This window comes from Falco naumanni, chromosome 5, assembly GCF_017639655.2.
Source record: "Falco naumanni isolate bFalNau1 chromosome 5, bFalNau1.pat, whole genome shotgun sequence".
Taxonomy (NCBI): domain Eukaryota; kingdom Metazoa; phylum Chordata; class Aves; order Falconiformes; family Falconidae; genus Falco; species Falco naumanni.
This window is the reverse complement of record NC_054058.1, coordinates 76,619,950-76,635,954: the sequence shown is the minus strand read 5'-3', so window position 1 is coordinate 76,635,954 and position 16,005 is coordinate 76,619,950. Positions and strand designations below refer to the sequence as shown.

General features: G+C 44.4%; 1 protein-coding gene across 3 annotated transcripts in view; it reads left to right on the top strand.

Annotated features, from left to right (window-relative positions):
• ORC5 (origin recognition complex subunit 5) overlaps window positions 1-1,652 on the top strand; it is a 76,174-nt gene extending 74,522 nt beyond the window's left edge. For 2 of the 3 annotated variants that reach the window (XM_040595974.1, XM_040595973.1), the window contains exons 15-16: window positions 10-98; window positions 1,411-1,652. In XM_040595974.1, coding sequence (XP_040451908.1) covers window positions 10-55 — 46 coding nt within the window. In that variant the 3' untranslated portion in view covers window positions 56-98; window positions 1,411-1,652. The remainder of the gene's footprint in view (window positions 1-9; window positions 99-1,410) is intronic. The other variant, XM_040595975.1, reaches the window with a different exon arrangement.
• The last annotated feature ends 14,353 nt before the right edge of the window (window positions 1,653-16,005 follow it).

The window sequence follows — 16,005 nt, the reverse complement described above, 5'->3', positions numbered from 1 at the left end:
TGTTTATAGGACCGTGAACTTCGACATAATAAAGTACTTGTACGATTTCTTGTGAAAACAAGCTTCACAGCCATATGGACACTGTGACAATGACTAAGGCAAGCTGTGTTCATCTCTCTACTTAGCTGGCTAGAAAGAAGAGTATTTTGGCTCTTTTGGATTTGTCCAAACAGGTGCTATCCCAGCATGGAACCTGATGAAAATACTCTGATTGGTCTGGGTGGATCTGAGCAGAGGACTATTTACCAGGGACCCTGGAGTATTTGGAAGCAATGTGTTAATTATAAACAGCAGGGTTTGAGCACAATCTGTTCTACTCTTAATGATGTTATCTTAACACTGAAATTGCCTGAAACCCATTTACTTAGGACTGCATTTTGCTCTATGAACTCTCCCCAGTGCTTTGAACATGGCAGCAGCCCTTGTTTGTATGCCCAGTCTTTTCACTTCCTCTCCGCAGGAATCTTTGCAATTGCCTGCCAAAGCAGCTTTTCCTGAGGCCACCATTTTAGAAGAGTGGAGTAGCAAAATACAATAAGCATAAGAACATACTTAAAATCAAGCTGGTATAAATTCTTCTTTCTCTAAAGTCATTTGTAGGCAGACTGCTACACTGTTATATGGAGATCATGATGATAGGAAACTCCCAACTAATCACCATACTGTCTTTTTTTCAGACCATTCATAAATGTCGACTATGAATCTATTTTTACAGAGCTTTGTTTTACAAAATCATTGATTCTGAAAGTTTTATCCTGATGTCAAACTTGAAAGTTTTTATTTTAGTTTAAATGTTTTATAGTCCTTCTGCACTCATCCAGTTCTATTAAGTGTTAATTATAACGCCGTTCGGAATGAATATAGTTTAAGATACACACTGTGTAATGGGTTTTGTAACGGGATGTGCCCTGTAGAGGAGGAGGACACAGCTGCCTTTCCATCAGAAAGGGACAAATGCAACAGGTGACAGAGTATTCCTGTAGCAGTTCCCCAGAAGAAGCAGAATAGTGACTAATCAGTGTGGTGTTAGAACATAAAACTTTGGAAATACATGATGGCATACACTACAGTCATATGTGTCTCCAGTTTACCAGTAGAGGATTCCCAACTGCCACTGCCTTTATGGGTATTAAAATCCCCTGGTCCAGTTTGGGATTATTGTCATCATGGATCTGAAGACGAAAACTCCAGGTCCCCCAGCCTGTTACTCAGATGTTTTACTCCTGAATGCTAGCCTTTGACTGTTTGACCGTACAAGGCCACGGCATGTCTTATGTTGACCATTACACTTTTTCCAAGGAAAAATCATTCTTTCCCCTCCCTGCTCTGATACTGGAAGTTGTCAAATACCCTGAATATCTGTAACTTTTTCTTTTTTTCTCTTCTTTTGCTCCAATTGTGGGTGTGTAGCCAGGCTACTGGATTCAGACCCAGATGAATGAGTTCCAGGTGAATCTAAGTGACAAAAGCATCTTTCTGGCCGAGCTGCCGATCCCCTCAGGAGAGTGTGAAAGGGCAGCGATGAGTCATCTCCGCGATCCCTTTTCCTTCCTACCGCTGAGCTGCATCAAACCCTGCACCTGTCCATGAGGTGGCAACGTTTGTCACACTTACTGAACTGCTTGGATGCAAATACATAATATTTCAAAATGCTTACTACCTGCTTTTGTTTTTACTAATAGATATGTACATAAGGTGAACTTTGGGCTAAACTTTACAGCACCTTCCCCTTTTGAATTTAGTGCTGGGCTGAGCTTAGCTTTTGTGAATCTCCTGGGGCTGAAAGTTGAAGGAGGAAGGTTTGAGGTGTTCGTACCTAAACTAGTCCATGTAAAGCAACGGCAACACATCATGGGTTTTTGTGATATCTGATCTGGATTAGAGTTAGATACGTGAAACATGATGGGACTGATAGTCATTTATTAATTGCTACAACTCTTGAATCACAGAATTTCAAAAACTCTGCAGCCAACCTTATTTACAGGTTTGAGCGAAGTGGGGCAGGGCAGTACTGCTGGGGAGGGACAGTGCCAGCTGGTGAAGTTCCTGCTTAGTGGTAGTCAAGGTGGCTGAAAGCCTTGGCACCTACTGAGCAGAAGTAAGCAGCTCTTCTTGGGGAAGCTTTACTGTCAACAAGTTGTGCATATCACACTTCCACCCAACCTGCATGAAAATATGTTCATGTTCCAGATGCACGCATGAAGAGAATAGGAGAGCACAGAACTCTGCCTTGCGGGTAGCCCTGTGTGACTGTGTGCATGCTGGTGGTTGGCCCCGGCCGCTGTCCCAGCGCCCCCCAGCCGCCCTGTCCGTGCCCCTCAGCCGGGCAGGGGAGCCCCCCCCAGCCAGGCCCGCGGGGGTCCGGGCAGGGAGGTCGCTCTGGGGGCCGGGGCCGGTCCCTCCCCCGCCGCCTCTGCCGCCCCCGCCCCCTCCGGGGGAGGCTCCTCACACGCCGCCCGGCTCCAGCCCGGGCCCTCCCGCGGGAGACGCTGCTCCAGGCCCTTCTCCAGCGGGAGCCCTTCCCGCGGGGGGGCTGCAGCTCTGCCCGGGCCGCTCCTGCGCGGGGCCCTCCCGCGGGGCGCAGCCCCTCGGGCACAGGCTGCTCCAGCCCGGGCCCCCCGCCCCCGGGGGCACCGGCCCTGCCCGCAGCCCGGCCCCGGCCGGGGCTCCGCTCCCCGCCCCCGGGAGCTGCTCCGGCGCGGCGCGGCGCGGGCTGCCCGCCCCCGGGGGCACGGCCCCCTCCGGGCACCCCCTGCCCCGGCCCGGGGTCCCCCCCGCTGCGATCTGTCCCCCCGGGGGCGCCGCCGCCGTGGCTGAGGGCTCGGCCTTGCCCAGCGGCGGGGCCGCCTTGGAGCCGGCTGGCACGGGCTGGCGGGCGGGGGGGGCTGCGGGCACCTGCGCACAGCGGCCGCCCCAACGCCGCCGCACACGCCCGGCGCCCCAGCCTGATGCGGTTGCACAGTAAATTTGGTCATGTTAGAGAAATTTTCAGATCACGTTTGTATCTTTCCTATGGGAAAGAAATTATGGGGTTTTCTGCTGTTTGCCTTAGTACATGGCGATTTCAGGAGTATTTCTAATGCTGCTTATGATGGGGATTGACAAGAGATGCAAACTCGAAGGTTTCAAACAGAAAAAGAAGAACCGAGCAGAACGGTCTTTTGATCTACTATAACAGCCAGTTGGCCCAAGGTCAGTATTGTAGGGTTAAATAAATTCCAGAATCTTATTTTTCCAACAGTGTGAATCCATAAACACACATAGTTGCTTGTAACAGTACTTGTTGAATATACTGTATTATTTGTTTTAATGTAAAATTCAATTGTTTATTAGAAATGAGGTTATAAATATGGATAAGTGATTTTTCTTTTCACCGTTGCCATAGCTTTTCTAGAAAGAGATGAAGGCCAGAACCGGTTCAAGACTTAATTGCCTATAGCTGCTAGACAGGCAGTATAGATGGAAAGGACTAAATACACTATGTTCCAGAACTGATGTTTAGTATATGTCTTGGCAATATTTGAATGGAGAACAAAAATCAGTCATGTAAGTTCAGGTTTAGGTTGCAGCTGAGAAAACATCCCTTTTGCATTGTGTCAATAGTGCTGTCTTGGTTGTCCCACCTTTTCAGTAGCCTCATCACTACCACATAGTGGTACAGGCCCTCAAAACTACCCAGCCCCAAATTTGGAGCACAGTGTATAAAAGACATGAAATAAGGGTCTTAGAAAATAAGCACTGAGAAAACAGGATACAGCTGGTATTTTTTTTAGTGTAATTTCTCCTGTAGTACCCTGGTGATGATTTCCAGTGTAAATCCAAAGGATGAGGATACGAATTTTCATGTAATGTAGTTAATTTGAGTGAAATGAGGTTAACTTGAGAAGGAATAGTATCTGAGGATCCATTAGACAAAACCACTGTCCTTGCACCACATGCACTTTTGTGACCTTTTTGAAAAAGTCCTATCAGTGATACAAAATTTAAAGCTGAATCAGCAGAGTATGAGAATGAACAAGGTGACTGAAGTGCGGATGATTGATGTAGGCTATAACTATGCTGATGATGAATAGTGGGATTTATTCTGACAAACTAGAAACACTTCTATATACCCATGTCAATGACTTTATAAATTACTGCTGAATTTCTTACTAGGTACCCCAGCAATACTCTGTTCTGTGACCCGGCTTTTGTGGCTGAGGTGTGGCCTCCTTTAGCCTCCCTGGGGCTGGGATCTCACCCCTTCTACAGTTGGTTTTAAGAAGTGTGCCAGCGATGCAGAGCAAGACAGTTGTTCAACTAATCAGAAATTCCTCAGTGATTTAGTGCAGAAGTATGTATTTAAAAAATACCAGAGAATTTTTTCATAATTACTGTGTCACAAAACGTTATAATACTGTAAAAATTACAGACTTCTAGTGCCTTTCCCCAGTGGCTGATCCAGACATCAACAGGAGCTGGAGCTTGTTCTTACAAGGAGAAAGTAATGGAGAAATGCAGCTATCATCAGTTGCAAAGAAATTAGTGCCCTTGAATAGCTCTGATTTCATCAACAGCTGCATTTTCATACATATAACATGGAGATTTTATTTTTTGAAAAGGCTTGCAAGGGTGCAACCATGTGGAGTATAGGAGGAGACTTGTTCTTTTTTTGACAGTGATTTACCTCACTGGTTCTCCCGGAACCTGCTGCTTGCACCATAACAATCCCCCTAGCTGTTGTGTGGGGTTTTGTGTGAGTTGAAGTATATTGGTTATTCGAGCACTTTCTAAGTTCTGGTACTTCTATACGCCGTGATCTACACATGTGAGAATACGTCCATCTCTACCATTAGTTAATTTTTTTCGGTATCCACCAATTAGTTTTGCCCAAGACCATTCAGGTGCTATCTACTCCCCTCCTATCTGCAACAGCCAGCCATGCCAGGAGAATAGTGTGAAGGGCAGGATTCTCAGCAGGAACGTAGGAGATATTACATGTCTGTGTCCTGTGAGCAAAATGTACACAGTTGAGTATCCCAGGATTAGATATTCCCTCTGCACTTGTGTTGGCAGAGATGGCAGGCAAGAGTGAGAAACAGCAAGTACTTGAGGGCTGCCTGGAGGTTGGCATACTGTATATTTTAGTCAGCCCAAGATAATTTTGAAGCAGAAGATTCACTCCATCCAGTAGTAAATGCTGCCTGAGGTGACAGTAACTTCTCCAGTTTTCTCAACAACAGAACAACATAACTTACAAAAGAGCTTTATCATTGCTGGTAAATATGCATTGGGATAAAGATACAACTTGATTAGCAAGTCTAATGGTACACAATACCAAATTTTTATGTGTTTGTAGATCCTGGAACGGCTCCACTAGAATATGGAGTGGGAGATTAATAGCAAAAACAGTGTGTTTTTTATCTCAGCTTCTGTGTGACGTGTCTTCTACCTGACTACAGGCAGATTTGTATAAACTATACAATACTCAGATGGTGATAAACGTGGAGTAAGCTCAGGTTTACTTTTAGATTCTTTATTTTTGCGTGTGTTTATTAAAACCATCAGAAATAAGTCTGAAAACAATACAGAAATAATTTGTGTATGCTAGCAGAGTTGAAACTGCAGAAGAACAACCTTTATCACGATTGCCTGAAAATTATATGTGGGGATATCTTCAAAAAGCAACAGCTGAATGGCAGTGTCTCTGCTAGAACAGAAAGTGGAAAAACATCATACTGCTTGTTATTGGATATTAGCAATATAGCAGCAATATATTTGAATAACTAAGGATCTAGGCTTCCAATATCAAGAAGCTTAGAGGGTATGGTATTAAAGTAAGACCAAGAGTGTCAAGCAGCCTGTGACCAGCAGTGTTTCCATGCTGTTTAATTTGAACAAGTGAATGACCATCTCTAAGCAAGGTGGCCTTGCAGTGCGAACAGGATGTACAAAGTACTATAGGTAGACTTAATGTTTGAAGTGGTGCAGTGTATTGTACTTACAGCACCTCCTCCTCCATCAGTGACCAATACCAATACCCCTTTTTCCCAAAGCAGCAGAAGTATCTCTAACTCTTCCTTTCATTTGGTTCAAGCATTGGTTTTGAGCAGGCAGTTACTTCATTTGGTTACAAAGTGTTGCCGCTGGTGTTGTGCTTGTCAAAAAGGATTTGTTGTACAGCTCTTCCAAGGGAGTTACCACCACCAGACAGCAAAATACTGAAAGAAGATAGATGTTCACTGCCTAGTGTTTGGGTACTGTTTTGCAACTAGTATGGAAAGGGGCTGGATTTTCCTTTGAGGTGAAGTGGGGATGGACTTCTCTTTTGATACATACCTTTGATGTTTTGAAGCATCCAGAACTCTACCAGGCTTCTGTACTCCCTTCTTTTTCTTCTTGTATCCTCCTGCTACAATTCTGTGTATTTTTTGAAATGGCTCTTGTGGAGAGCTGCTCTACAGGCACAGTGGGCTCTTGGGTTTACACCTCAGAAGGGATCTCCCACAAGGTAGCAGAGCAGGAAGGCTGCTGCTGCTCCTCTTCCCCCTGGTGCCGGTGTGTGTTGTTCAAATAACGTGTTGCCACGTACTGTCTTCTGTCCTGCCAGCACTTTTGGATATCAAGGGGGGGTGTGGGTGTCTGTCTGTCTGTTGGGTACTTGAGGGCAGGTGTTCACCTTCGGCAAGGGTCTTTTCTGAATTCTGGTTAAATATGTTGGACCATGAATGCTGTATAGCCAGTCCTTTTGTTCTTGGTGTTTGTTTTTCATATTTGTTTGATTTTGATGAAATGCTGATGCAAAGCCAATGTCAATGACAGACCTGGTGCAGTAGGTCTTGTTCATAAGGAGCACAGCAAAGGTGCAGTTTTGCTTGAATTCATTCAGCACATATGTTCTGTTTTCCCAGCACATACAGATTTTCTACAGAACAGGATTTCTAATATGCAGATACATCCTGCATTCAATTCTTACTCAGGGAAATATGTGCTACTTGTTATTTCATGTACTTCATTCTGATATTTCAGTTCAGAGGAATAAGATAGGACCAGTAGCGCTGGGAAATAGAGCTTCACTAGCAGATTTTTTGTAGTTCAGCAGCTGAGCACTTCCTCTGTCTTCATGTAGGTAATGAGGACTTTCACACAAGTACTTCCTAAATCCTGGGTCTCAGAGAACAGCTGGGAAGTGAGAACAGCAGAGTGAGGTACATAACCTCTCATTAAGACAACCTTGCCAGATGAGGGAGCATGTTTCTACAAAATTCAACAAAAGAAGAAAGGGCCCAAGAGACAGTGATGGAGAGGAAAGTTGTTTACCACTCTGGTCACAAAAGCCCTGATTATATTCTTGCTGTTCTCATTGTTTCTCTTTAGTTAAAGAGTTTTTACAGTATTGATGATGGTGCTCTTTCTCCCTCTCTCCCATTTCCATCAGTACAATCCCAGCTCCTTTTTTTCTTCCTACCCCATTGCACTCAGTGCACTGAACGTTCCCATCTGTGCCAGTAGTTTGTGTGGGGAAGCAAGTGCCCTGTCTGTCTGTGATGCTGCCCTGGATGCCAGCCTCGGTGTAGGCATCCCGGAGCAACTCTGCTGGCTGACTTCAATAGCAGAGAGTGGTTGGTTCGCCTGGTAGACTGTGGGATCTTCAGCAACAAACCTGAAAAAGAAAGACGTGATGTGAGTAAGTGAAAAATCTACAAGGGGCGCAAATGATGTTACTCACACACAATTACAGCGATTCCTGAATTCCGGCTACATGGCTGAATACTCATCTCATTTTCTTACAGTTATGTTTTCTATGCCATTTTTGCTTATTCCTTAAGGATGCCAATCATTAGAAACAACAGATAGCTAGGAGTCCTGCTTGAACTTAGGAGAGCATTTCATGTTGAGATTTGGGAATCTGAAGGGGAAATGAGAAGAACAACAAAACAAAAGTGCATGGTTTCTCCACCGATGTCAACCAGCCTGTGGCTCCTGGCTCCTGGGGAGGGGAGCTTCCTCCCCTGTCAACATGGGCTCTTTCACTTGACTTGACCTGGGCTTGGGGCATGTGCAGGAGCCTTAAAGAGCTTCTTCAGTGCCACTTTTTACTGGTAGAACATACCTGGAGGCTTTGTTAAAGAGACATGTTTATTTATCCTGAGCATGTTGGTTTATAATGACTTAGAGATCTTTAAACAAAATCTCATCTTATTTCAAGAGTGAGGTGGGTTGGGTTTTTTTGGTTGATTATAGGAAAAGTAAATACACTTGTGCAAATAGTCACAGTTACTTTCTGCAAAGTTTTGTCTTCGGCTATACCTCTGTCATTCACCATCCACATTTAAAATGAAAGTAGACTGGTTTGGGGCTTTTGTTTTTAAATGGAATAACTGTGCACATAACCTGGCTTGAAACTTGGTTCCACTTTTCCTTTTCCTCCTCCTGATCTAATCTTAAATGCTTCCTCCAAAGCACAGAACTGACAGAACTTGTCATTGAAGCAATCACATTTTTGATGTCAGTATCGCAAAATAAAACATTTGCTTTAGTTTTCAGTGATATAATTAACTAGATTTTGCTAGTAAATTCCTTTACCCTCAGAATGGAAACTAGTATTGCAGATATACCCACTATAGAAATATTGAGCTGAAACTCTTAAATCTTTGGCAACATTCTGAATAGCTAAAGTTTTTATCATGAAACAAACAAATAATCTTCATTATAGTCACTGATACTCATGCCAGCAATAAATCTGAATAGTAAGTATCTTAAACTAACTGTTATCTGTGTATCTCTTCATGCAGCTATAAATACTTTCAGTGGTAGCCGTTTACTTTCTCCCATGCACTTTCTTCTTTGAAAGTCAGACCTCTGAAGAGACTGAAGCCAAATCCTCTGATTCATTTGGGATGTATTTGCAGAAATAAATTAATCTCTTTACTAAAATAAAAAGTGGGGAAGTAGGGGATTAGACTGGAATCTCAAACTGCTCTGTAGTGAGTAGTTTGTGACATCTATAAGCTGTCTCATGCCTTGGAAGCCTTCACACTACAGCAGACAAAACTCCTGATTTCAGAAAGACACAAAAAATGTGTGGCTGGTTTATATTTTCCTAGGATGGCACAATTTCATTAATTTCTGGTGTGGAAGGCAATTAAATCTCCGAGTATGGACAGCTGTTTTCCATCAGTAGCTAAAGGATAGCTCATCCATCAGAAAAGACAGTGCTATCCCTGCACGTTCACAGCCAAAAAGATGTGGAGATACTGGAGGAAGTCAGGTGATACTGAGTTTGGTCTGCTGTTTGCATCTCAATTTCCTTTCCTGGGAAAGCGAGGGTGGTGATAGAGCACAGTAAGATCATGAATATCAAATGAAACTCTCAGTAAGGCACGGGTTTCTGATGATCCGAGGGCTGTGGCTGCCTGTAGAGGTCCTTTTGAGTCTCCTTTGGAGATGTCACCTTTGGTGCCTCCCAGAATATGGGACCGGTTAGAGGAGCGGGAGAGGACACCTTTTCCTGCCTTTGTGCCAAGATGCTGCTGTTTCGCTTTCAGCTAAGAAGGACAAGAAATCTGTGGAGCAGAACACCTGGGCTTACAGGTTTTGTCACAAGGATCTAGACTGGTTACACGGATCACAGTGTGGAGCGGACCTACTCTTCCTTCATCTTGTTTAAATCACAGAAGAGAACCAGTCTCAACAGGGATTGGGCTAATCCTTTTTACTGTTTGTGTCAAACAGTCCTTGCTCATTAAAAACTGGAATTTCTTTTTGCATGAAATGAGTAAGTCAGCGTAGGCTGCTTACCCAGTTCCAAGTCTGGCTGCTGAGAAAGTCATTCTTTTCTTTTATTTTTAGTAGGTTAAGGAACATCATTTTTATGCTAACCTTTTTTCTTTTGAATTCTTTTCTACAGATGCCTTCCAGAAATCTTTGGATGTTCGATATGTTACTATAGATATATAGTAAAATTTTGACAGATTTCTTACTGCTCAAAACCTGCGGTTCCCTGCAGAGACCTTTTCTTCACTGTAGCCTTATTGCCAAGTTGTCAGAGCATTAATTAAACTAGAAGAATAAGGCATTGCATGTCATTTCCTATACTGGATGCCTTCATGTCAGGGACATATCTCCATGGCAAGAACCTGTATATAAACAAAAAATAAGCCTGGCAACAGTACAAAAGCCCATGCAGGCTTTTAAGTGAAAAATGTGGCAAAATAAAATACAAAATTTAAAGCAAAGTATTTCTAGGGAAAACGAAGTGTGCGCTAAATACCTCATTCCTTAAGCACAAATGTGATGATTTCGTTTGGCTACTGTGTGTATTCTGATGTTATTTTTAATCTCCATATTTAAGATATTGATTGGCTCAAACCTTAAAGGGTTTCTCATTCTAAAAAACTTCCTTCATTATAGGTAGACTGAATATTCCTTAGTGGGATTACAGATTCTCTGTGCGAGCACATAAAATTGTGTACAGTAAAACTTTATTCCATATAAACTACTAATAATTTGCATATGTTTCATTTTGCTGCATGGATCAAAATGTCTTCTTTTCATATAATATGCATCACCTCTCAGTTTTATGTACATTTACTTTGCTGTTTAGAAGCCAAAGAATACAGCACACATGTTGATGCTCTGCCTCAATAAAACGAATAGATGCTGAAACTGTAATTGCAGTCTGCTGCTTGCTAACCCTGCAGGCAGAGCCACGGTGTCAGAGAAACAGGAGTATTTCTCATTCTTTCTCACATTCTCAGGGCTGTGGTTCTTTGTGACTCCACAAAACAAATTTGATCATTCACTGCCAAGTTTAAAGAAAACCAAGAAATATTTTCAAGACTGAAAAGAAAAAATTATGTTATAGTGACTAGAGATGGTATCCAGGGGATAAAAGTCATGAACACACAGGGGTCTTCCCTTTCTTGCCATGTACAGAGCAATTTCTGATGGGTTACATACAGACTCTCCACATAGGAGGAACACTTCAACTGGTTGTACCTGGTTGTGCAACCGAGGCTTGGGACAAGTGGGACATCCATCAATTACAGGTTTGGTCATGGCCCTGGCTGAAGCACCTGAGTGTGAGCTTCTGTGCTACTGAAAAGGGAAGGGATCTGGAGAACACTGGTTGTAGCTTCCCCCTCAGCAGAACATGGGAGCATCGGCAGCATCTCAACATGTCATTCAAAACATTTGCAAGCTTACAAGGTTCTTGCTGCTGTGAGGAAGCTGGATTAACTCAGTGCACGTGTTTCTGGGCTGGAGCTGCATGGCTGCTCTCCACGGGCAACCTTCAGTCCTCCTCCAGGAGCTCCATGCTCAAGGTGGGTGACGTGGCCAGAGGTTCCGGTGTCTCTGGTGTGACTTGTAGACAGGCAGATGCAGTGGCTTTGCTGCCAGGAGCATATGCAGCATGTTCCCCTTCTCTCCGTGCCTTGACTGGCTGTTGCCGGTATTTTGGATGTGTGTGCAGAAGCACGGTGTGGGTGCCGGTCTTGGAGTTACACTCCAGCAGAGCAGTTTCACCCTTGTGCTACTGCACAAACCCTTCCCGGATGAATCCTGTACAATGGCTCTCGTGAGCCCGACTGGCTGTTTGCTGGGGGGTCAGTGCACAGGCGTTTTGCATCTCGGGCAGCATCTGAGGCTGTACCTGGAAGCCTAGTGGTGACCAGAGTGTGTCCCCAGGACCTGGGACCATCCCTGAAGGCATGGGTGAGAGGGCTCCTTCTTCAGCGTGAAGGGTCACCACTTTGGACGGGCGGGGGTAGTCAGGAGCTTGAGTGAGCGCTGGGCACCCCAGGTGAGAGTGGGAAAGTTAAAGTGCCGCTGTGTTTGGCCATGCTCACGCCTCCTCTTAGTGTCAGAGTGATGCTGTCAGCCTCCTGCTTAGCAGAGGCTGCATTTCCAGCACAGCTGCTGCTGCAGAGCGAGTCTCCCTGTGGCTGCCAGCAAGATGCGTGGGGGGCTTGTGGTGTTTCCCCATGCACCTCTGCCTGGGGCAAGGGGCAGCGCCGAGATGTCTCGCACAACTGTGGCGAGGCTCGGTGTCCTCCCCGGTTCCCTCCCCGCCATCCCCTCCACTAAAGCATCCTCATCATTACTTAAGCCATTGGATGCCTCCTCTTTTTTTAAAAAATAAAAAAGTCTCTAAAAATTATTCTTTAAAATTTCTGATGAATAGCATTATTCCCCTAAGAGAGGAACACTCTAGATTGCTTAGCTGCAAACATCTTTTATTCATGAGCAGCATACACCATACATTCACTCCCTCGCTCAAGTCTCAGGCATTTTCAGGCAGAAGAAAGCACATCTTCAGCGTTGTAGGCTTTTGAACAATCAGAAAATGTATAATGAAGTGGCAATACCTCTCAGAGGCAATAACCTACTGAAATATTACAAGCCTTTATAGTCAGTGGGCATTTTAAAGCCTTAACTTGTAACCAACAGAACTTTGTTATGAAATGATTACTTCTGTGTACACACTCGGAGCTGTCTGTACTTCTCCAAAGGATGATGAAGTGCCATCTTTACCCTTTAGATGCTGCAGAACTTTTTTGCTTCCCACTGTGTGTATGGAGTGAATCCTAAATGATAAACTGCCTCAGTCTGAGGGTTGCTTCTTCTCACAAAGTGCTTGGGTTTTAACTTACAAGGCCTTTAACATAATTTTCCCCAGCGCGCCCAGTGATTCCCTTTCCCGTTGTTTGCTGTAAGTCCCAAGGAGAGGCATACACAAGTTTTGTAACCTGCCATTTCCCCTCTCAGGTCTTTTTTTAAAAACACCGGTGAAATAGAAAGCCTGGGGGTGTGCAAAAGTTGGTCTCTTCAACTAATTTAATACATTTCTTTGTGAAGAAATGAAGCAGCATCACAGGTGAAAAGTCTGTAGGAAAACCTGCTGCTTCAGCCTAACTTGCCGGGGTTGGCTACTGAGGGTATTTGGCCATTGGGAGAATTAGTTCATTGTTGCTGGAGTTTTAGCTTTGATTTCTCATTATAAGTTTTTAAAATTCTGAGGATTAACAGCATTTGAGGGGCAGATCCATAGACTTTATGTGACTCCAGTAGGTTTTGGAGAGGGGTCTAGATACACCTGAGGTTAATGATAGAGCCTACCTCTGCGTCTTGATCCCTGGAAATGGAATTGACCTTCTCACAGCTCAGTTAGGGATAAGTTTATATAAAAATATCTTAATGTTCAACCCCAATCTCCTTTGCATGCCCTGGTTCAGCTGGCCTGTGAATACTTAGCAAAAGGAGACAAGACATTTGCTCAAATGTTCATAGTAAGCAGCCTAGCAGGGGTGGCTCTAACTGGGGCACACTGGGAAGCTCGGACTGGCTCTGCAGAGCTGAGCAAGGATTTCTGCTTTTCACCTTTGGTACTTGGTTACCATTACTCCAACTTTTACATTTAGCAGTACTTTCACAGCTGCATGGGTTTTGAAGGTGGTGTTTCTCTTCCAGCTATAGTTTCTCCATCAAGGGTAAGCCAACCCCTTGAACCCAGCAAGTGCAATTTTTACTCCTGGTGGAGGAACACAGGAGAAGGCTCAGATGAGAGCTGAGCAAATAAATACAGTGTCTGGGGCAATACCAGCTTTTCTGGGCACCCACAGACTCAGCACTCCTGATCCTTATGGTCTGTGCAAGGCTGGAGAGCAAAGCCCCGGCTGAGTGTCTCCAAGCCTCCACCAGTCGTTCCCCACCATAAGAGGGCTCAGTCCCGCACGGCTCGGTGAGTTATCCCCCCTTGCCCATGGGTCTGGTTCTCTCTCTCCTCAGCCACCCTCTGCTGTGTCCTTCCACCATTTGCTCTGTACCAGTTCCAGAGCTGGTCTTGCCCTGCTGTGAGCCAAAAACTAACTCAGCTAAAAAACTGGAGAACTTTTTGCCATGTTTCTGGGAGGGGCAGGGAAGGGTGTGCTTTGGTAGCCACAAGTCATTAGTATCAGCTCATCTGCCTCCAAACCTGCACCCTAAATGTATGCAGCCTCTGCTGTTCCCTTGTAGACAGACGTTCCTTGCATTTGGCCAGTGGCACAGCTTGCACTCTTCTAGCCAGTGCCTATAGATGGAAATGCCGTTTAAGAAATGGTGTTTAAAATGGATTATCTTCTTAGTGTTGCAGAGGAGGGACTCTGCAGTCACACTTGGGGTATCTTCTAAGGAGTTGTGGACAAGTTTCTGCTGTAGCTGTACATATGACATTGCCAAACAGAGAACACCAAAGTTATTAAACCTGCCCTTTTCATGAGCTTGGAATTCATTGGCAACTTTTTTTTTTTTTTTTTTTTTTTAAAATCACACTCTAATCTTTCAGAGAACAGAGCCTCTGCTTAGGGATGCTGTTCCAAGGAGAATCAGCCACCATATGAGGTGTCCTCTTGATTTATAGCTGCAGCAGCCTGAATTTCATATAACATGATAATATCCTATAAAGTCTCAGAGCTCTACACTGCACAGATAACTGGTTGAGCAGTATGCGAAGTCAGGACATGATAAAAATGTCTTTCCTTCAGCATGAAATGATGCTATTTGGGATGCCATGGTTCTTGGATGTAGGAGCAGTAATCCTATTATCAGTCATCAACAATAAACGACACTGTTGTAGATATCCTTTTGCTAAAGGTGATATAGAGAAGCTATTAGGAAGCAGCCTAGCTGGCATGCTGAAGTTTCACCTGCTATTTCTTTGCAGATTTTCTCTGCAGATATCTGCCCATTTGCATATTACTTTAAAATCACTATAAATAAGGGGGCATCTACTTCACTTGGTTGTTATTTCAAGCCACCAGTTGTACTTCAGCATTGATTCAAGGGATTCCCTCCCAGGTCTCGGGGCTTTCTCCTGGAGGGTCCTGGTCCACGGTGTTCTCCTCTGAGAGACCCTCTAGGTGCAGAAGAGCAGGACGGTTTGTGGTTACAGTAATGAGTGCACCTATGGGGATGGGTGGCAAAGAACAGCAGCAAAACCTGCTGTAAATTACCTCCGAGATCTCAAGAAAGGTAGACAAGTAACACCTGATTGACAGTGCCAAGCAAACAGATGAGTTTTCATCATCTTCACACCTAGCCCATCCTTCCCAGCAATGGCATACTTTTTGATTACACTATGTTATTTTACAGCCAGTATGAAATATTTAGGGCTTTAAATTTACATAGTCATAAGGCACACCACTGTGCAGTACATCTTGCAGTTCAAATGTAGAAGCTGTATAATTACATACTCCCACAAAATTTTATTAGTGGGGGAAACATAATTTTATTCCAGCACATTGTTGGAAGTTATTTCTGTAATGAAATGATAGGAAGAATTTCTTTAATTAAGTAGAACTGTAAAGGAATGAATTGGGTTATCCCTCTTCAGACTTCATGTGCTGGGATTGCAGCTGTGCTTAGACTGGCCCTTTGCCTTCCTGGGCCCCAAGTGCTGGTTAGCCCAGTACAGCACAGCATGCTGAGAAGGCAAATGTTGATGCTGCTGCTCACTACTCGGCCCATCCATACCTTAGATTTATGCATATCCACTCGCTTTTGTCCTCTGTTAGCAACCTAAAGGAACTGCTGCTGACTGCCGAGATACGGCTGTACTTCACCCTCACAGCGTTTCTTGACCAGCTACAGGACTCCTAACTGCCCATAGTCCCAGGCACAGGTAAGCACTTCACAGGCACAGACTTGTCCTGGTAAGATGGTTACCAAAGTGTCCCATCTACTTTTTCCTTAGAGATGAGTTATTACACGGCAAGCCTGAGCTTTCACCACGACAGATGGGCCGGTGCACCTCTGCAGGGGGGTCCCTTCCCATCAGGCAATCTTCACCTCTGATGCTGGGTGCTTTTGACCCCTGTTTGCAGTCAGTTGTTCACCTGAATTCACCCAGATTCACTTCTCCTCCTGTATTTCCTTTCTCCCCTAACTCTGCTTATTTTCCCCAAATTTCCCTCTCTTCCCACACGTATAAACATAACCTCCAGCACCTAACACCAGTCATGGATGATGGATTGGGGATCATTG